At 41.8% G+C, this 22,081-nt stretch overlaps 1 protein-coding gene across 1 annotated transcript in view; it reads right to left on the minus strand.

The window, feature by feature from the left end:
* The window catches only part of Mpp1 (MAGUK p55 scaffold protein 1), a 32,413-nt gene extending 12,191 nt beyond the window's left edge, over positions 1 to 20,222 (minus strand). The window contains exons 1-5 of the mRNA XM_004672662.2: positions 19,991 to 20,222; positions 9,924 to 10,067; positions 9,554 to 9,632; positions 8,317 to 8,402; positions 5,541 to 5,609 (exon numbers count right to left, since the gene is read on the minus strand). Coding sequence (XP_004672719.1) covers positions 5,541 to 5,609; positions 8,317 to 8,402; positions 9,554 to 9,632; positions 9,924 to 10,067; positions 19,991 to 20,092 — 480 coding nt within the window. The 5' untranslated portion in view covers positions 20,093 to 20,222. The remainder of the gene's footprint in view (positions 1 to 5,540; positions 5,610 to 8,316; positions 8,403 to 9,553; positions 9,633 to 9,923; positions 10,068 to 19,990) is intronic.
* Positions 20,223 to 22,081: the final 1,859 nt, after the last annotated feature.

A 22,081-nucleotide genomic window follows, 5' to 3' on the forward strand; every position in this document is an offset into this window, starting at 1 on the left:
GCACCAACCTCAAGAGAAACACTAGCATTAGAGCATGTATGTAGAAAGTCTTGCTGTGAGAGAATAGGGAATGAACAAGTGACAAGAATGATGCAGGGATGCTGGGCGTGGTGGAGCACGCCTTTAGTCCCAGCACTCAGGAGGCAGAGATAGGTGGATCGCCATGAATTTGAGGCTACCCTGAGATTACACAGTGAATTCCAGTTCAGCCTGAGCTAGAGTGAAACTCTACCTCGAAAAAAAAGAAAAAAGAATGATGCAGGAGCAACCAAGCACATCCAACCGGAATAGTCAAGTATTCACAAATGCTTACTGCCATGTTTGCATAAAAATAAGGACTGATACCTTTTTAAATTTTTTGTTGTTTTTGTTTTTGTTTTTCGAGGTAGGGTTTCACTCTAGCCTAGGATGACCTGGAATTCACTATGTAGTCCCAGGGTGGCCTTGAACTCATGGCAATCCTCCTACCTCTGCCTCCTGAGTGCTGGGATTAAAGGCGTGTGCCATCACGACTGTCCCCTTAAAAAAAAAAAAAATATATATATATATATATATATATATTTATTTATTTATTTATTTTAGGTAGGGACTGACTGTACCTCAGGGTGACCTGGAATTCACTATGTGGTCTCAGGGTGTCCTTGAACTCTTGCCAATCCTTCTACCTCTGCCTCCTGAGTGCTGGGATTAAAGGCACGCACCACCATGCCTGTCTTAAATTTTTATTTGTTTGAGAGAGACAGGCAAAAAAGCTGGGCATAGTGGCACATGCCTATAACCCCAGCACTTGGGAGGCGGAGGTAGGAGAATTGCCGCGAGTTCAAGGCCACCCTGAGACTACATAGAAAAGTTCAGGTCAACCTGGGCTAGAGTGAAACCCTACCTCAATAAAAGAATAAAAAAGAAAAGAAAGGTGCAGAGAGAGAGAGAGGAAGAGAAAGAGAGGGAGGGAGAGAGATTGGGCACACCAGGGCCTTTAGCTACTTCAAACAAACTACAGATATATGAACCACCTTGTGCATCTAGCTTACGTGGGTCACAGGAAACTGAACCTGGGTCTTTTGGCTTTGCAGGCAAGCACCTTAACTGCTAAGCCACCTCTCCAGTCCAGGACTGATACCTTTAACAAGAAGGCATGAGATGCCTTTCTGGATTAACATGTTTTCAGCTATTGGATCTGAATTTTTCTGTCTCAAGAGTATAGTGCTAAACTGGATGTATATCTGCAGAAAGATGAAAATAGATTCTTCTCTCTCGCCATGCACAAGAATTAAGTCCAAATGGATTAAAGACCTTAACATCAGACCGGAAACTCTGAAACTGCTAGAGGAAAAAGTAGGGGAAACCCTTCAACATATTGGTCTTGGCAAAGACTTTCTGAATACAACCCCAATTGCTAAGGCAATAAAACCACAGATTAACCACTGGGACCTAATTAAATTACAAAGATTTTGCACCGCAAAGGACACAGTGAAAAAAGCAAAGAGGCAATCTACAGAATGGGAAAAAATCTTCGCCAGCTATATATCTGATAGAGGATTAATATCTAGGATATACAAAGAACTCAAAAAGTTAAACAATAAGGAATCAAACAAGCCAATCAAAAAATGGGCTATGGAGCTAAATAGAGAGTTCTCAAAGGAAGAAATACGAATGGCATATAAGCATCTAAAAAAATGTTCTATGTCACTAGTCGTCAGGGAAATGCAGATTAAAACTACATTGAGATTCCATCTCACTCCTGTCAGATTGGCCACCATCATGAAAACAAATGATCATAAATGTTGGCGGGGATGTGGAAAAAAAGGAACCCTTCTGCACTGCTGGTGGGAATGCAATCTGGTCCAGCCATTGTGGAAAACAGTGTGGAGGTTCCTAAAACAGCTAGAGATTGATCTACCATGTGACCCAACTATAGCACTCCTAGGCATATATCCAAAGGACTCATCTCATTTCCTTAGAAGTACGTGCTCAACCATGTTTATTGCTGCTCAATTTATAATAGCTGGGAAATGGAACCAGCCTAGATGTCCCTCAACTGATGAGTGGATAATGAAGATGTGGCACATTTATACAATGGAGTTCTACTCAGCGGTAAAGAAAAATGAAGTTATGAAATTTGCAGAAAAATGGATGGACCTGGAAAGTATTATACTAAGTGAGGTAACCCAGGCCCAGAAAGCCAAGCGCCACATGTTCTCTCTCATATGTGGATCCTAGCTACAGATAACTGGGCTTCTGCGTGAGAATGAAAATACTTAGTAGCAGAGGCCAGTAAGTTAAAAAGGAGACATAAAGGGTAGAGAAAGGAAGGGAGGAGGATACTTAATAGGTTGATATTGTATATATGTAATTACAATGATTGTAATGGGGAGGTAATATGATGGAGAATGGAATTTCAAATGGGAAAGTGTGGGGGTGGGGAGGGAAGGAATTACCATGGGATATATTTTATAATCATGGAAAATGTTAATAAAAATTAAAAAAAATAAAAAATAAAAAATAAAAATGCCAAAAAAAGAGTATAGTGCTGCTACTTACTATCAATTTGAATATGGATATGTTTCCTTGACAGAATGCTCTCTTAAATATAGTAAACTTGATAAACCCTTTTCAACAAAACAGTTTAGCAATATGAATGTGCCCAAAGTCTTCAAATGTTGACACCTTTGGTCAGGCTGTAGAAGAATATTTAATGTCCTTGGAAATATTTCTGGCAGTATATGAAATGAGAACATCATTGAACAAAAATAACATAGTCAAAATTTAAAATATATATACATAGGAAAAAGACTACAAGAAATACTAGAAATTAATGCAGATTATCTGTGGTAGCAAGATTAGAGGGCACAAATGTAATCAAAACAAATATAATTGGGGATATAAAGTGGCACAACTATTTTAGAAAACCACTAAGCACTATCACCTAACGATAAACATACTTGTGCCCTGAAACTAACACAAAGGCATAAAATACACATTGAAGGTTCAATGGCACTCCAAGCAAAAAAGCTGGAGTGCTTTGAGAGTTTGTTTGGAGGTTCTAGCAGGAGAGCGCACAGCTACTCGTATACCCTAGACTGAAGACCAGTCCTCCTCTATTCAGGGAAGGTTGTCCTCTTCAACCGAGCAGGCAGCTTTGGGAGGGATGCACATGGAATGGTGAGGGAGGAAGGGGACACTCGCCTAGTCAGCCAGATCAACCCTGGTGATTAAAGGGGTGACAGATGTCTCAGCCATATTGCCCTCACATCCTGGAGTGCTTTGAAATGCTGACTTCCAGACACAAAGTGGCAGTTGTATTTATGACCTTAAAGTGGATGATGCTATCTAAACAAGACCTGCATAATATGAGGTCAAAGGAATGATGACATTAAAATAGAAGAGGGACTGTTGAATAGGCTAAGTAGAGGGGGTATATGGTAAGGGGGACAAAGGGTGGTGGGACTGGATTATGATCAGGGTATATGCATGGAAGTTGTGCATAAAAAGTACGAAATTTTTAAAAGTTGAAAATCTAAAAGTCAAGAATCAACGATTACAGCATATTCATTAATAAATACTAAGCAAACAAAATAACACATCCATGTAACTTGCACCCAAATTAAGGGACAGAACACCACTAGTTACATGAATATGCTTAGTCTGTGAAAATTTAATAAATTTTATATTTGTGATTTGTGCAATTTGTTGCTTCTATGCCCATATACAGCAAAATTTCTATTTTAAAACATTTTTATTTATTTATTTGCAAGCAGAGAAAAAGATAAGAGACACAAACAGAGAGAATGGGCCTCTAAGCCACTGCAAACGAACTCCAGTGCCACTTTGGGCATCTAGCTTTACATGGGTACTGGGGAATCAAACTTGGGTTGTTAGGCTTTGCAAACAAGTGCCTTAATCACTGAGGCATCGCTCCAGCCCCAAAATTTCAATTTTTATTTCTTAGATTAGTTTTGCCTATTTTACACATATATATAGCACACTTTGATCATATTTACCCCCATTACCTTCTCTTGGGCCCCCTCACCGAACCTCTTCTTACGAAAACTCTTTTTTACCTTGATGTCCTTTCTGGGACCCACTGAGTTTAATTAAGGATGCTTACATGGGCATGGGTGGGGGTGTGGGTTTGATCTGTTTAAAAATCCTTTCTTGGGCTGGAGAGATGGCTTAGCGGTTAAGCGCTCGCCTGTGAAGCCTATGGACCCTGGTTCGAGGCTCGGTTCCCCAGGTCTCACATTAGCCAGATGCACAAGGGGGTGCACGCGTCTGGAGTTCGTTTGCAGTGGATGGAAGCCCTGGCGTGCCTATTGTCTCTCTCTCCCTCTATCTGTCTTTCTCTCTGTGTCTGTTGCTCTCAAATAAATAAATAAAAAATGAACAATGGGCTGGAGAGATGGCTTAGCGGTTAAGCGCTTGCCCGTGAAGCCTAAGGACCCCGGTTCGAGGCTCGGTTCCCCAGGTCTCACATTAGCCAGATGCACAAGGGGGTGCACGCGTCTGGAGTTCGTTTGCAGAGGCTGGAAGCCCTGGCGCGCCCATTCTCTCTCTCTCCCTCTACCTGTCTTTCTCTCTGTGTCTGTCGCTCTCAAATAAATAAATAAAAAATTTTTAAAAAATTAAAAAAAATGAACAAAAATATTTAAAAAAATCCTTTCTTGCACCCAGCGTGGTACTGCATGCCTTTTAAGCCCAGCACACAGGAGGCTCAGATAAAAGGATCACTATGATTTTGAGGCCAGCCTGAAATTACATAGTAAATTCCAGGTCAACCTGGTCTAGGGTGAGACCCTACCTTGAAAACCTGAAAAAAAAATCTTTTATTGCATATTAATTTGGCAAGGTCCTATCCCACCTATTCCTATACTGCTGAAAAGCTGTGTGTAGGCTCCCACTGTTCTATTTCTGCTTTTATCACCTCCATACTCTAGGACAACAATTTGTATTTTGATAAATTCTGCTTTTTTTTTTTTTTTTTTTAGGAAGGGTCTCACCGTAGCTCAGGATGACCTGGAATTCATATGTAGTCTCAGGGTGGCATCAACCTCACTGCAAACTCTCCTACCTGTGATTAAAGGCATGCTCCACTATGCCTGGCCTGATTCTCCATTTCAAAATAACTACTCAAAATATTCTTCTTGTCTCCAGTACTTTGGCGCTATTAATCACTGGACTCTATTATTACTGTTTTTAGAAATTCTGGTAGACAAGATTAGTTGTTTTTGTATGTTTCATGTAAATTTACAATTTTTCTCCTGTGAATGAGCTCTTCATTTTCCTCTTGGAGTTGTATTCGTTCTTTACCACCTGATCATGTTATTTCCTGGCTAGTTCTCTACAACTTCCATCACTTTCTTCTGATTCAAGGAGAAAGGAATGAGCTCTCATATTTCAGTTGAGAGAACACATGGCAGTAAGATTCTGAGCCAAGAAAGCAGACACTGTGAGAGGTCTAGAACTTACAGTTAGAACCACATCACTTTTAATTAATTTCAAAGTACACAAGAGAGCAGAATAGAGAAAGTGGTGCCACCTACTTGTAATGCAGGAAGACGACTCTGCTGATTAGGAATTACTTTCAATGAGATCATTCCTTTGGTTTCTTTCTATTAAAAAAGAAAGTGAGATTGTAAGAAAAACTAACATGGATGACTAGGGGTTCTATAAAATTAAGTTTGGCTTTCTTTTTTTTGGGGGGGTGGTTTCAAGGTAGGGTCTCCCTCTAGCCCAGGCTGACCTGGAGTTTACTATGTAGTATCAGGCTAGCCTCAAACTCACAGCAATCCTATCTCACCCATCAGAATGTGCCACCACACCAGGCTTAAAACCAAGTTGTTTTTTTTTTCAATTTTTAATTTATTTATTTGAGAGCAACAGACACAGAGAGAAAGACAGATAGAGGGAGAGAGAGAATGGGCGCGCCAGGGCTTCCAGCCTCTGCAAACGAACTCCAGATGTGTGCGCCCCCTTGTGCATCTGGCTAACGTGGGACCTGGGGAACCGAGCCTCGAACCGGGGTCCTTAGGCTTCACAGGCAAGCGCTTAACCGCTAAGCCATCTCTCCAGCCCAAAACCAAGTTTTTAACCACAACTGCCATCTTTGCATTTTAAGACTAGAGAACAATTCCTCCTGTGACAAAAATGTATCATGTACCTCACAAACCAGCATAACAATATGAACACATTCCAAGAACAAGCAGTGGTGGGGCATGCCTGTAATCCCAGCAATTGGGATGCAGAGGTTAAGAAGATCACCATGAGTTCAAGGCCACCCTAAGATTACATAGTGAATTCCAGGTCAGTCTGAACTAGCGTGAAACCCTAGGGACCTTGAAAAACTTAGAAAAGAAAAGAAAGACCAAAAACAAATGAACAACAACAACAACAAAAAAAAAACAAGCACACATACAAAGAGTAATAAAGCAAATTTAATGTCTTTCTCTCTTCCCACTCTTTTTGTGCACTACACGGTGTATACCTGTGGTGTATTCATGTGTGTATGCAGACACATGAATACCATGTACACATGTGCAGAAACTAGAGGTGTTCATCACTCTTCTGCTTATCCTGAAACAAAGTTTCTCAATGAACTGAACTGCTATTTTTTCTTTAATTTTTATTAGCATTTTCCATGATTATAAAAAAATATCCCATGGTAATTCCCTCCCTCCCCCTCACACTTTCCCCTTTGAAACTCCATTCTCCATATTACCTCCCCATCTCAATCATTGTACTTACATATATACAATATCAACCTATTAAGTACCCTCCTCCCTTCCTTTCTCTTCCCTTTATGTCTCCTTTTTCGAACTGCTATTTTTTGTTGTTGTTGCTGACTGGTTGACAGAGACAGCCCTAGTGGCCTGTCTTGCCATCTCCATCAGCACTGGAGTTAAAGGTATGTGAAGCCAGGACCAGCTTTTTACATGGGATTTGGGATCACACTCATGTTTGTGAGGCAAGTGCTCTTACCTGCTGAGCCATCTTCACAGCCCTCCCACTCCTCCCACTTTTTATCTATGAAAGGGGGCTAGACATTTCTAAAATGAACAGTCAGAAATGTCCCATATCTTTGCCCACCCCAGTATGAACCCTGCAAATATATATATTCACATATACATACATAACCATTATGAGACAGCATCTTTCTATGTAGCTGAGGCTGACCTCAAAACTCATGATCCTCCTGCCTCAGCCTGTTAAGTGCACTATAACTGGCAATAAATACAATTTTTCCTTCTCAATTATCTTTTTTTTCTGATTTTTTTTGGAGGAGGAGTTCAAGGTAGGGTCTTGATCTAGCCCAAGCTGATTTGGAATTCACTATGCAGTTTCAGGTTGGCCTCAAACTCATGACAATCTTCCTATCCCTGCCTCCTGAGTGCTGGGATCAAGACATGCACTACCTCACCCACCTTTTTTTTTTTTTTTCCTGATCTTACTGTTTTTATTTATTTATTTTTTGAGACAGGGTTTACCTAAAACTCACTGTACAGCCCAAGCTGGCTTCAAACCCAAAGCAATCCTACTGCCTTGGCCTCCTGCGAGCTGGGTGAGATCATATCCAGCTCAATGGTTTATTTGGTAATTTTGTTAACATAACTTTCATTAGGCATCTTCTATCTTTCTCTTACAATTTGACTAATAATTTTACATACATTTATCATATACAATATGTTGTTATGAAAAATGTATGCATTGTGTATTGAATAAATACAGGTAATTTTATGGTTTCTTAGGATGTCCACCCCTGTGTTGAAATGGTACCTACAGAAGTGGGTCTGACAGGTAAGTAGAAACATAACCAGCTCCATCTATCTCCACCCTCTTCTCTCTCCCTCCTCTCTTTCATATTCTAACTTCTTGATGAACACATTGGAGCCCAACAGATGCAGAATAACACAAAGCAACAGAGTCAAGAAGGATGACAACGAATATGAAATGGAAAAGTAGATAGCCAGCACATACAACAAGCACAATGCTACACTCACAAGGTACTGGGCATAATGACTGAGAGAAGTTAACTCACAGGCTCAAAACCACAAAATAAGAATAAATCTGGGATTCAAGGTGCCATTAAACACCACAGTTTTTGCCATTATATGAGATGGATGCTCTAAATTATTTGCTCTGCTTTAGTTTTACTAAACTGGAAGCAAAGGGGTATCATTTCTTGCACAGAATAAGAGGAGATCCAAAGTGATAAATCTCTTCAATAAGGTACAAATGCTTTGGCCAATAAGATACATTGACATCATTATCTACATTTCATGGTACAGTAAATAATCCTCATCTAGCACAGAAAATACCCACCATTGCTTTCTGCAGTTGGTCTACTGAGTGATTAGTCACATTTGTGCCATTGATTTCTAAGATCTCATCCCCCACATGAAGGGAGCCTGCCAGCAAACAAACAAACAAACAAAGTCAATGCAAAAAAGAATAAAAGTTCAAACAACAGCTGTCAAAATACCATATAAGAAAAACCCTTATATAGAAAAAGTATTAAAAAAAACCTCCAAAATATTCTACCAGGAGAGATGGGACTGTACATGGTTTTAGATCCTTCAAAAGCTATAAGCCTATGACAGTTTAATACTGGCTCATCTTTCTTGATATGAGACTTTCTTTCTTTTTCTTTTTTTGGTTTTCTGAGGTAGGGTCATAGTGCAGACTATTGTCAGCTGCTGAAAGTATGTTGTGTTTTAACCTATTATCCTAGTCTCTCATAACTCCATAAAAGAAATATTTACTAAATGGTGCATCTGAAAATTATTGACACTTGAAGGAAACACAGCAGTTGATTATAATTATTTAATGTTTTTCTCATACAACAGGAGGGTCAAGATAATCTTTTCTTTAATACTATCAAAGCTAAATGCAAAAGGTGACATGGATTAGTGGCTTACAATATTGACTAATTGGAAAAATATCAGTATAAAATAGTATATAAGCTGGGCGTGGTGGCATACGTCTTTAATTCCAGCACTTGGGAGGCAGAGGTAGGAGTATCGCCGAGAGATTGAGGCCACCCTGAGACTATATAGTGAATTCCAGGTCAGCCTGGACTAGAGTGAGACCTTACCTCAAAGAACCAGAAAACAAAGAAAGAAAAAATAGTATATAAGAAGTCTTAGGGCTGGAGAGATGGCTCAGCAGTTAAGATGCTTGCCTGCAATGCCTAGCAACCTGAGGTGGATTCCCTAGTACTTATGTACCTAGCCAGATGCACAAAGTGGTGCTTGCATTTGGTGTTTGATTGCAGTGGCTAGAGGCCCTGGTGTACCCATTCTCTTTCCCTTTCTCCTTGTAAATGAATAAAATATGTTTTTTTTTTTTAAAGAAGTCTTAGAGCAAAGATGGTGGTACTAGGCAATTCATACTAAGATCTTACCAGGAGATTTTCCCAAAAGTCAATTATTAATAAAAAAAAAATCCTCACCAAATGATGTCAGTATTAAGGATTATAAGCTTCATGTCCCACACCAGTAAACAGGGAGTAAATTATTAATTACTGAATAAAACATGCCCTAGAACCCCCACAGAGTACCTTGTCTATGAATCATGCCACCATGGAGAATTCTGGCCACAGTACAGCACCGTTTTTCATTCAGTTTCAGAGTAATTCCCTGAAATAAAGGTAATGGAACAGTAAGCTTTGTCTTAAGCCCTTTCAGAAGATATTCTTAAAACAATTTAAGGCAATTTTCAAAGAAAAAAAATTCCCATTTACACCAGGGAAAGTCCTCAAGTAAAACAAGCAGGAAGCCTGCTTTGAGAAGGCTTGAGATGAGGATAAAGAGACACAAGAGGGAAGCTGGCTGACTGCCTAACTCCATGAGCATCCTTCAGCATTTACCCCTGTGGTCCAGTAACTCCATAGTGGAGAAGGAGTGGGTGACAATATGACAAGAGATTACCATGGGTTCCTCTGTGATCTTCTCAAACTGTATGAGTCGCACTTTCCGCATATCCTGCCCCTTAGCCTGAGCAGGGCTACCTGGAGCAGTGGACCCATTGGTATACATGTCCTCTGTGACAACATTTAACTGGTTCAACACAGCCTGTCAAGTGAAAACAATAGAATGTTGGATGAAATAAACAGCAAAGACCAATTGTTGGCTCGTAATCTGCAATTCTAGAATATGAAAGGCTCTGAAAACCCAGTTATTTCATAGGGTTGGCATCTAATCTTATCTGAGGCCACGTGAAGTCTTTTGTAAGCTTAACCAGGCCACTGCAAATATTTTTAAAATTTGCAAATTTTTACACTGTATATAGCAAAAATAAAAAGGGATCTAAATGAATTAAGATGGGAGGAGGCAGAAGGAGAAAAAACAGTTGGATAGAGAGACAGTTTGTGATATGTGTTAACACATAATCAACACATTAACTATAAGAGATAGGACGTGTGGCCATGTAGGTGATACATTTTTTTTTAATCTTTTCACTAGGTCTGGAATCTTCCAGCATATCTGTGAAGAGTGGCACTAAGAGAGTAAAAAGGCAAGTCATGGAGTAGGAAATTGGGGCTCTCGTACTTGCAATATATACTAGGGAAATTATATTGAGGATGTGCCACTCCACTCCAACATATATCCCAAGAGGTGGACAGCAATATTATTAGAGCACTATTTTTTTAAAAACTTTTTTGTTTTATTTGAGAGAGAGAGAGAGAGAGAGAGAGAGAGGCAGATAGAGAGAGACTGGGTGAGTGCATTTGGCTTACATGGGTCCTGGGAAATCGAATGTGAGTCTTTGGCTTTCCAGGCAAGCACCTTAACTGCTAATCCATCTCTCCAGCCCTGCAGCACTTTTTTTTGTTTGTCTTTTGAGGTAGGGTCTCTAGCCCAGGCTGACCTAAAATTCAATGCATAGTCTCAGGGTGGCCTTGCCTCTCAAGTGCTGGGATTAAGGGCGTCTGCTACCACACCCAGCTTTACTGTACTATTTTTTTTTTTTTGGTTTTTCGAGATAGGCTCTCACTCTAGCCCAGGTTAACGTGGAATTCACTATGGAGTCTCAGGGTGGCCTCGAACTCACGGCAATCCTCCTTACCTCAGCCTCCTGAGTGCTGGGATTAAAGGCATGCGCCAACACGCCCGGCTTACTGCACTATTTTTATTGTCAGAAATTTAAAGTTTTTGAACAAATGCTGAGCCACAGAGCTCCTCTCAGGTGCCTAAAAGTCTTTCCAAAGGGGCCACAACTGACCTTAAAACAACAACTAATGGAGAGTTCAATTTTGGCTACCTACTTGTCTTGAGCATTCAAAAAGTACAGCCAGAAAATGAAATGCTTACAGAGGGTGACATCTATGCTTTATCAAGATTATGTATTATGGATATGATGGAGAATGGAGTTTCAAAGGGGAAAGTGGCCTGAATTTGGGTCTGTGGGTTTTTACCACCTCCTGCCTTCTCACGGACAGGACCTCTTCATATTCTCTCTTCATTCCTTCTCTTAATCTATTAAAGTCTCTCTGAGCTTAAAAAAAAAAATAAAGTTCCTGAATTATTTGAGAGTAATTTGAAGACATTCTTCTTCTTAATCCAAAAATGTTTGTGTATAAAATATTAAATAAAAAACAACATAGTCAGCCACTAAAGAAGGAAGAACAGGCCTAAGCTTGGTTTATAGAAAGGTCAGTTTAGTCACTGGAGAGATGGTTCAGTAGTTTAAGGCACTTGGTTGCAAAGCCTAATGGCCTGGGTTCAATTCCCCAGTATTTATGTAAAGCCAGATGCACAAAGTGGTGCATGTGTCTGGAATTCGTCTGCAGTAGCAAGAATCCCTAGTGTGCTCATTCTCAGTTTCTCTCTCTTTTTCTTTACAAATTAATCAATAAAAACATTAAAAAACAAAGAAAGGGCTGGGTGTGGTGGCGCACGCCTTTAATCCCAGCACTCGGAGTCAGATGTAGGAGGATCCCTGTGAGTTCCAGGCCAGTCTGAGACTACATACTGAATTCCAGGTCAGCCTGGGCTAGAGTGAGACCCTACCTCAAAAAATGAAAAAGAAAAAATATCTGGGCGTTGTGGTGCATGCCTTTAATCCCAGCACTCAGGAGGCAGAGGTAGGAGGATCGCCATGAGTTCAAGGCCACCTGTAAATACAGAGTGAATTCCAGGTCAGCCTGGGCTAGAGTGAGACCCTATCTCAAACCAACAAACAAACAAAAAGGCCAGTTTGGTGTTTGGGTACAAACTGAATATATACATATATATACTGTCCAGTTGCCTGCTGATGGGCTTAGAGGGAAAAAGACAGGAGGACAAGAGAGAAGGAGTTCTATGGTAGAAACTTGGGGATAGTAATGTTTTATGAAGACAGAAAGAATATTGGCATGTCCGAGCCTCTTGCCACCACAAATGGACTCTAGACACATATGCCACTTTAGACATCTTGGCTTTACATGAAAACTGGGGTATCCTGGACTGGCAGGCTTTACAAGCAAGTTCCTTTAACCACTGAACTATCTCTCCAGCCTGATTATCATTATTATTATTATTATTATTATTGGTTTTTCGAGGTAGGGTCTCACTCTAGCCCAGGCTGGCCTGGAATTCTCTATGGAGTCTCAGGGTGGCCTCGAACTCAAAGCAATCCTCCTACCTTTGCTTCCCGAGTACTAGGATTAAAGGCATGTGTCACCACAGCCGGCTCAGCCTATTTTTTTTTTTTTTTTGTTTATTTGAGAGCAACAAAGAAAGAGAGAGAGAGAGAATGGGCGTGCCAGGGCTTCCAGCCACTGCAAACGAGCTCCAGACGCGTGCGCCCCCTTGTGCATCTGGTTAACGTGGGTCCTGGGGAATCAAGCCTCGAACCGGGGTCCTTAGGCTTCACAGGCGAGTGCTTAACCACTAAGCCATCTCTCTGGCCCTCAGCCTGACTATTTTTAATTTATATTCTATTCTTTTTTATTCTTTTTAATTTTTTAAATTTTTTATAATTAACAACTTCCATGATTGTAAACAATATCCCATGGTAATTCCCTCCCTGCCCCTACTTTCCCCTTTGAAACTCCACTCTCTATCATATCCCCTCCCTCTCAATCAGTTTCTCTTTTATTTTGATGTCATCATCTTTTTCTCCTATTAAGATGATCTTGCCGGGCGTGGTGGCGCACGCCTTTAATCCCAGCACTCGGGAGGCAGAAGTAGGAGGAGTGCCATGAGTTCAAGGCCACCCTGAGATGACAGAGTTAATTCCAGGTCAGCCTGAACCAGAGTGAGACCCTACCTCAAAAAAAAAAAAAAAAAAAAAGATGATCTTGTGTAGGTAGTGCCAGGCACTGGGAGGTCATGGATATCCAGGCCATTTTATGTCTGGAGGAGCACGTTGGAAGTAGTCCTCCCCTTCCTTAGGCTCTTACATTCTTTACGCCACCTCTTCTGCAATGTACACTGAGCCTTGGAAGGTGTGATCAAGATGTTGCAGTGCTGAGCACTCGTTATCTGACAAGATAGTGATATTTGAAGTGATATCACTTATTGGATAGCCACAGATGAGGGAAGTACTGAGAAAGAGAAACTGCCTTTCCTAGCAACTAAAATGTCGAAAATTTCACATGACACTAAGTCATAAGGCATGGCTGTTGTAACAGAGTTGCTGAAACTAGATTGCAATTGAAAATTGACTTGGAATACCTTGAAGTGCAGAACTCCACGTAACTTCAAGGTACTTTACAACAGATGATTCAATGATATTGCAAACACTGCACAGGGAGACACCAAGTAGCCATTACAAGGAGGCTCTGAGGTACTCCTTAAACCATTTTGTTTAGTTAAAAAAATTCCAAAATTTGAGGAAAATTATCCTTGCTTCAGCAGTGAATAAATGAATGTACTTGGAAAGAGACAAGGAGTAGTAGTTCTTTCTATGTAGGGAATAGAATGGTTTGTAAGATGAAGTGAGAAGGAAATCATTTCCACTGTAACTTTCAAGTTATGTCCAATGAAGTAAATTTGTATAAATCTGGGGCATACCTCTTAACAAAAAAGCACATTGTCTGGTTATATTCCTGGCTTTTTCACTAATGGATTCTTGAGCTTCCTGTTTCTTCAATTGTAAAATGGGGATAGTAACAGAATGACCTTTCAGGGTTGTGATGTTGGGAGTGCTAAGGAAAATGCTCAGCATGCAAATTTTCTTATAGCTCTTCATTTTATGTCATAATGATTAATTTTTATTTATCTTCCCAAGAAATTCTACAAACCACAATCTTTTCTATTAAAAAGGTAGAATTTTCTTGAGTGACTATTATCATTCACACACAAGGAGAGAGAGAGAGAGAGAGAGAGAGAGAGAGAGAGAGAGAGAGAGAGAGAGAGAGAGAGAGAGCGCACTAAAAGTCCTCAGGGGGTCTGGAGAGATGGCTCAGCAGTTAAGGCACTTGCCTGCAAAGCCTAAGGAGCTGGGTTTGATTCTTCAGTGCATACATTAAAAAGCAGATGGACAAAGGTGCCCATACATCTGGAATTTGTTTGCAGTGGCTAGAGGCCCTGGTGTGCCTATTCTCTCTATCTCTCTCTTTGCTTGCAAATATATATATATATATATATATATATATGTATATGTATATGTATATGTATATGTATATATATATATGTGTGTGTGTGTGTGTGTGTGTGTGTGTGTGTGTGTGTGTGTGTGTTTTTCCGAGCTAGGGCCTCACTCTAGCCCAGGCTGACCTGGAATGCACTATGTCATTTCAGAGTGGCCTTGAACTCATGGCGATTCTCCTACCTTTCCCAAGTGCTAGAATTAAAGGTGTGCACCACCATGCCCGGCTGAAATATTATTTTTTTTAAGTCATCAGGGATAAGAGATCTCAATCACTTTCTAAATGACAGAAAGTAGGCAAGGGAATTATCATTGATCAAAAGTTGTGACACTTTGGGCTGGAGAGATGGCTTAGCAGTTAAGGTGCTTGCCTGCAATGCTAAAGGACCTAGGTTCAATTCCCCAGGACTCATGTAAGCCAGATGCACAAGGTGGCACATGCGTCTGGAGTTCATTTGCAGAGGCTAGAGGCCCTGGAGTGCCCATTCTCTCTCTCTCCCTCTTCCTCTCTCCCTCTCTCTCTCTCTCTCTCTTTCAAATAAATAGATAAATAAATAAATAAAACAAACTTAAATTTGCCAGGCATGGTGGGGCATGCCTTTAATCCCAGCACTTGGGAGCAGAGGAGGTAGGAGGATCGTCATGAGTTTGAGGCCACTCTGACATTACATAGTGAATTCCAGGTTAGTCTGGACTAGAATGAAACCATACCTTGAAAGCCCTCCCCACCAAAAAAGGAAGGGCTGGAGAGATTGATCAATGGTTAAGGCACTTGTCTATAAAGCCTGTTGACTTGGGTTCAATTTCCCAGTATCCATGTAAGCCAGATGCATAAAGTGACGCATACATCTAGAATTCGTTTGCAATAGCTAGAGGCCCTGGTGTACCCATAGTCTCTTACTCTCTCTCTACTTGCAAATAAATAAATAAAATATTAAAAAACAACAACAACCAAAAAACATAAATTTTTAAAAGCTGTGACACTTAAACAAAAATGTGCAGATTAGGAATCAGCTGAGACAAGAACTACCTTGTTCCCTACGTCAATAGCTTTAGGTCAGAAATCCCAAAAGAAAGTGATCTCAGTCTCTCTCTCTCTCTCTCTCTCTCTCTCACACACACACACACACACACACATACATATCTGACTCTCTCAAACAAATAAATAAAATATTAAAAAAATTAAGGGCTGGAGAGATGGCTTAGTGGTTAAGGCACTTTCCTGCAAAGCCTAAGAACCCAGGTTTGACTCCTTAGAACCCACATAAGCCAGATGCACATGGTGGCACGTGCATCTGGAGTTGGTTTGCAGTGGCTAGAGGCCCTGACATACCCATTCTCTCTCTCCTTCTCTTTTTCTCATTCTTTCTCATAAATAAATAAATAAAATAAAATACTTTAACATATTGAAAAAAAAGATTGTAAATGTTAAGTATAATGACAAATGAAGATGTGTGTGAGAGAGAGAAAGAGAGAAGGAAGGCCAGAAGTTAAGAGGAGAAAATAAAAAGGAAGTGACCATTAATCTTGTCTCCTTACAAATGGAGGAGTCAACAGGTAGTACCTGCACTGGTTGGACAAGTCAAGGAATAAAGGTATAAAGTTCCAAGGGTAATCAATAAAGCAGAAAAACCTGACGGCTAACAAATTTGCTTTGACTATGTGTCTTTGTTTTGTTTAGTAAAAGATCAGAAAATTCCAACTCTTTAGCTGTAATGTACCCTACTTCTGTCTAGAACAAAGGCTAGTGTCAACTGCTAATACCCCTGCAACTGGGGTGCCATTTTTCTTACACATAAGTGGTTTCACTTGCCTATTCTGTTCAAGTTATATTCAAAGTAGTTCTGAATAACTTTACCTTTTAAAAATCATGAAAATAATGAAAAGACACACACCTATGCATAGCTGAGCCAATTTTGACAAAGAAAAAAGTAGGATATGAGTTTATTTTAATGATCTGGGCCTGGTGGCACAGATCTGCAATCTCAGAGGTGGGGAGACTGAGGGAAGAGGATAGCTATGAGTTTGAGGTCAGTCTGGAGTATGTAGTGAGGTCTAGGCCAGGCTGGATCACATAGGTGAGACCTTACCTGAGAGAAAGGGAGAGAGGGAGAAGGGGGGAGGAAAAGAGAGGGAAGGAGGGAGGGAGAGATAAAATGTATTTAATTTAATGAGTGATGCTTTTAGACACAGCCCCAGCACTAGCCTAATGACAATGTGAAGATAAACAGTCAAGCATTTGGATAGTCAGTCTTGTTTTCTAGGTGGATTGGAGCTATTTCCTATTTTTCTTCAGTAGGATAAGCCTCTGCATGAGTACATAGCACAATGAGGAGATAAAGCACACTGGACAAGGAACTTTAGACACATGGCCTTTGCATTGATGTATTTGTTCTCAGGTAGATTTGGTGCCTGGGAAACAAAGCATCTAGTTAATGTATGATTCCAAGACAGTACCTGACCGAAAATCCTGGCTCTTAGGCCTTTCTGTCTCCCCAGTTCTTATCATTTATTGTTAAATAGTTCTAATCTTTATAATTCTTTGGAACATTCCTGGTTTGCTCATAGTCTTTCTTGTTTTCTTGTGTGTGTGTGTGTGTGTGCGTGCGCGCGCGTGCGCGTGCGCACATACAAGCGCGCATGCTCACGTGCATGTTTTCCCCAACTTGACAAAGGATATTGCCCAAGCAAAGAATGTTTTTTATAGGCCCCTGAGGCTCAGAAGCCAGGATGGTATGTGTTGTTTGGCACTTCCAGGTGCTTCTTTCTTTGGTCACTTATCTTCTTGGACTGGGCTTTCTAAGTCTCCATGTGGAAACAGTTGGCAAAAAGCCTAATAGTAGGCTGAATAAATGTTTGTTCATTCCCGTGTTCACTAGTTCGCTTGCTCTTAAGCTAATTAGTTTGGATGAGAGAACCAACTGTAATTTCCCCTGCTCTCTTACCCCTTGCCCCCATGCCTGTCAAGTTTGTTTTTCATCTCGTTTTTTATTCCAACTTCCTTAAAGCAACTGTCTCTGCCCTTTGAACTTTGCTGCAGATGTTTCCTTCAAAGGAGGTGTAGAGTGCTATGAAGCAGTGAGGGTGCCCAGCACTGCTGAAACTGCATTCTGTAGTATCCAGGATGTAATGGGCAAATAGCACAAGACAAGAGGGAACAGCCTGTGCAGAGCCACCAATTCTTGCTCAATACTATACATTCTATGACAGCAGGAAGTAAGTTTTGCCTGAGTCAGTGGGGTGTATGGTCAGTGAGTCTGCTCCTGATTGTTATTTTTCCAGAGAAAGAGTTTTTTTCTTGGGTCTCTTTCATTTGAGGAGGGGATATTTTCATTTAAGGTTTTTTTCTTTTCACAAAGCGACTAATAGAAAATGGTCACATTGAAATTATTTAATCATTTCTCCAATTTTCCCAGTACCTGTTGTGATCGCTTTGTCTTCTTCCTTCACTGTCCTTCACTTCTAGAATATTTATGACCTTTTTACTTTCAAAATTAGAAAGTCTTAGTAACCTTGCAGATAGGATTCTGGTTTTATTGTGGCCACTAGGACCTAAGCAGATTAGAGTTTGATCACGTCAATTCTGTTCTTTGCTCCTCATCTGTTCTCTTAAGATAAGACACTGAACTGGTACATTAGGGAGACATTTCCCTCATCAATAATGAAATTTTGGGTCTGATAATTCATTGCTGTAAAAAATAAAACATATCTAAGTGTGGTGGTGCACACCTTTAAGCCTAGAACTCAGGAGGCAGAGGTAGGAGGATCACTGTGAATTTGAGGCCAGCCTGAGACTACAGAGTGAATTCCAGGTTAGCCTGGGCTAGAGTAAGACCCTGCCTTGAAAACCCAAACAAAAAGTAATGAGATGCTGAAGAGATTGCTTAATGGTTAAGGAGCTTGACTGCAAAGCCTGAGGACCCAGGTTCGATTCCTCAGAAACCACATAAGCCAAATGCACATGGTGGTATATGTATCTGGAATACATTTGCAATGGCTAGAAGCCCTGGTGGGCCCCTTCTCTCTCTGTGTCTTTCTGTCTCTAAATAAATAAGACCCTGAATGATTCCTAAATCTCTGTATGATGACTTAAAAAGATAAAATATGGATATAGTGGTTCATACATGTAATTTCAGCACCTTCGAGTCTGAGGTAGGAGGATTGCCAAGAGTTTGAGGCCAGTATGGGCTACATAGTGAGTTACAGGACAGCTTGAGCTGCAGCATGAGACCAGGTCTCAAAACCCAGAACAAGCACACATAGTCTTGTGACATTGCTAGCAGGTAGGATAAAATCCGTTGGCATTTCACTGACTACCAAGTTTTTCCCATAAGCAGTGAACTGCTCTTTCGGTGTTATAAAAGAGGACTTTGGGTGTAGAAGGGCAAGATTAAAAGACCTATTTCCAAAAATGGCTGGGGGAAGGGAAGTGATATCAGAGGTGGGGGAAGAGGAAATAAAGACCCTGGGAACCAGATTGCGACTTTCATAACATGGAGTGTTCTTTCAGATGCTTAATTTCTCCCCCACTTCATCTAAAAAAAATGTAAACAAAACAGTAATAGGGGTTTGCTCAAAGATTACCACTCCTGCAAGACTTTTTCTGTTTTATTTTCCTCTGTATCACCTGTCATCATTTTTGAGTATTTTGTCTAGGTAATGAGTATTGTTTAGTACCTGTATCTGCCTGCCACATTGCCAGTTTTGCCGAATCCCAAGCACCTCCATAAATATTTCAGAGAAAGCGGGTAAAGGGTGGGGAAAATAGGGTTCGCCTGTTTAGAGTAGGTAGCTGGCTCAGTCTTATAAGCTGCTAAATTTGGGGGAGACATGATAGGAAAGAAAACCAAGACTTCTCCTGGGTACCTCTATGAAACTGGGGATTAAGAGCTATTTATGGGCCATTACTGGAATATGGAGTCCACCCTATTTACACTTTAGCTCAAGCAGATCTGCCTAAATGCAGAAGGACAGTGAGTGAGCCTTTTAGAGCCTAAAGTTGGCTTTCACAACCGTGTCTGTAGACCTGAATATAAGCAGTCAACAACAACCAGACTGACCCAGTCTTGGGCATGTTCCTTAAGTCTTTCTGTTCCTCTGATTTCCGTTCATGAGCAAGTTTTCCTTGACCTTAAATGAGCCTTCTGTCCTGCCTAGCCCCTCCTGATTTCCACCTAAAAGGGTTGCTCAGGCAACGATCCACGACACCCGGATCCCAGCACGAACTCTGCTCAGCGTTCTCCAATCCCCACCCTCTGGCTGTTGAGGCCTCCATCCAGGGGCCAGGACACCCCAAATCAGGCCCTCCTGGGGCAGACACCCTAGGAACAAGGCTATGGATGGAGCAAATCCAGAGGCTGATGGCAAGGCCTGGAGCCAAGTCCCAGCCCCGAACCCTATGAACCCCAGAGGCCCGGCTCACCTCGGGCCGGCTGCGCTTCTGCAGCAAGTGCTCCAAGTAGAGGTCAGAGAGCGCGGTGCGCATGCTGCCCCCCCCCTCGCCCTCGCTCGATTTGAGCGTCATCTCGTAGGAGCAAGGTGACCAAGATGCAGGATCAGGCAGAACTGCGAGTGGGGGCCCGTGGCCTGCAGGGTGACTGAGGCGGCAGAGGCGGCGGGGACGCGGCGCGACTGCGCTTACTACCACCCCACAGGCTGAGAGCCAGGAGGGCGGAGGCGGAGTTGGGGGCCCGCCCCGCCCACTTCCCGCCTGTGCCTCGCCCCTAAGCCCACCCACGCCTTGGCCTCCTCAGCGCCCAGCCATTGGAGAAGCCGCGCCTTAGGCAGGCTCTCGCCCCGCCTTTGCGGGCCTTAGCGGGATGCGCGGGCTGAATCCCAGGGGAGGAATCCGGAGGGAGGCCGCCCAACCAAATGCTGACTGCTGATGGCCTGGGCCCCGCAGGAGCCCAGGAGCACCGAAACATCCTACCGCGGAGCTGCTACACTGCAGGGCCTCCGCTCCTAGCTGAGGCATCCCCAGGAGCAGTTAGTGCTTCCAGGCATCAGCTGGCTTAGTAGAGCTTGAAGACTGCAGAGGATTGATGAGCTTGTGGTCACAGCCAGGCCAATGCACCTTTTCTGATTTGGGCACTGTGAACATGTCTTTAGGCTACCTGTAGTACTGGTACCCTGTCATTTACATTGATGATGTAGGCTATTCGGAGATGAAAGAACTGATTGCCCTTAAGAGCAAACTGGTTTTACTTACCTTAGGCCAGATCTGCTTTTACTGCCACAAAATGTTTAGGAATCTGAAGGCAAATGGAACAAACATCTTTAGTAACCTCAGAGAATACCTTAAACATCCCAATGCCCTGCAGATATAAAACAGCAGTAACACTGATGGGAGGCTTTCTGATGACAACAAAGTTTAATGGGCCTAAGGGTCCCTGGTCTCCTAACCTAAGACACTGAGTTCACATGATTATTTCTTTCCCCTTAAAGGAACTACATGTATGTGGGGGTGGAGGGGAGAGAAGCAGGGGGTGGGGAAGTTCATACCAAGATTGGTGCAGGAATAGATGAGCAATTTTATAGAACAGCAAATTCAGAAATACACCTGTGCACATATTGCACATATAGAACTAACATGTAAGAGGGACTTTCACTAACTAAAGCTGGAATTGGAAAAGATGAAATTGGAACTCTTCTCCATGGGATATGTAAAATAATAATATTCTAACCCAGATAGATTAAAGACAAATGTCGGATAACATAGGCGAAGAATGGCTAGACTTGTTATAAAGATTTTTTTAATTAAAAAATTATTTATTAATTTGAGAGCTACAGACAGAGAAAGAAAGAGGCAGAGAGAGAATGGGCGCTCCAGGGCCTCCAGCCACTGCAAACGAACTCCAGACGCATGCGCCCCCTTGTGCATCTGGCTAACGTGGGTCCTGGGGAATCGAGCCTCAAACTGAGGTCCTTAGGCTTCACATGCAAGCGCTTAACCGCTGAGCCATCTCTCCAGCCCCTAAAGATTTCTTTTTTGTGTGTGGCAAGCCCAACAGACTGGCTTTTTTATGTGAGAGAGCGAGAGAGAATTGGTGTGCCAGGGCCTCAGCCATTGAAATCGAACTCTAGACTCTTGCGCCCACTTATGTACATGTGCGACCTTGCTTGCTTGCATCACTGTGTGTCTGGTTTACTGGGACCTGGAGAGTCAAACATGAGTCCTTAGGCTTCCCAGGCAAGTGCCTTAACTGCTAATCCATCTCCCCAGCCAATATTTCTTTTCTTTCTTTTTTTTTTTTTCTTTTGAGGTAGGGTCTCTCTCTAGCCCAGGCCAACCTGGACTTCACTATGTAGTCTCAGGGTGGCCTTGAACTCATGGTGATCCTCATACCTCTGCCTCCTGAGTGCTGGGATTAAAGGTGTGCACCACCACGCCTGGCCAAGATTTCGTTTTTCTTTTCTTTTTCTTTTTTTTTTTTGTTTTTTTTTTGAAGTAGGGTCTCACTTCTGGCCCAGGGTGACCTGGAATTCACTATGGAGTCTCAGGGTGGCCTCAAAC

The sequence above is a fragment of the Jaculus jaculus genome, chromosome X, assembly GCF_020740685.1.
Source record: "Jaculus jaculus isolate mJacJac1 chromosome X, mJacJac1.mat.Y.cur, whole genome shotgun sequence".
Taxonomy (NCBI): Eukaryota; Metazoa; Chordata; class Mammalia; order Rodentia; family Dipodidae; genus Jaculus; species Jaculus jaculus.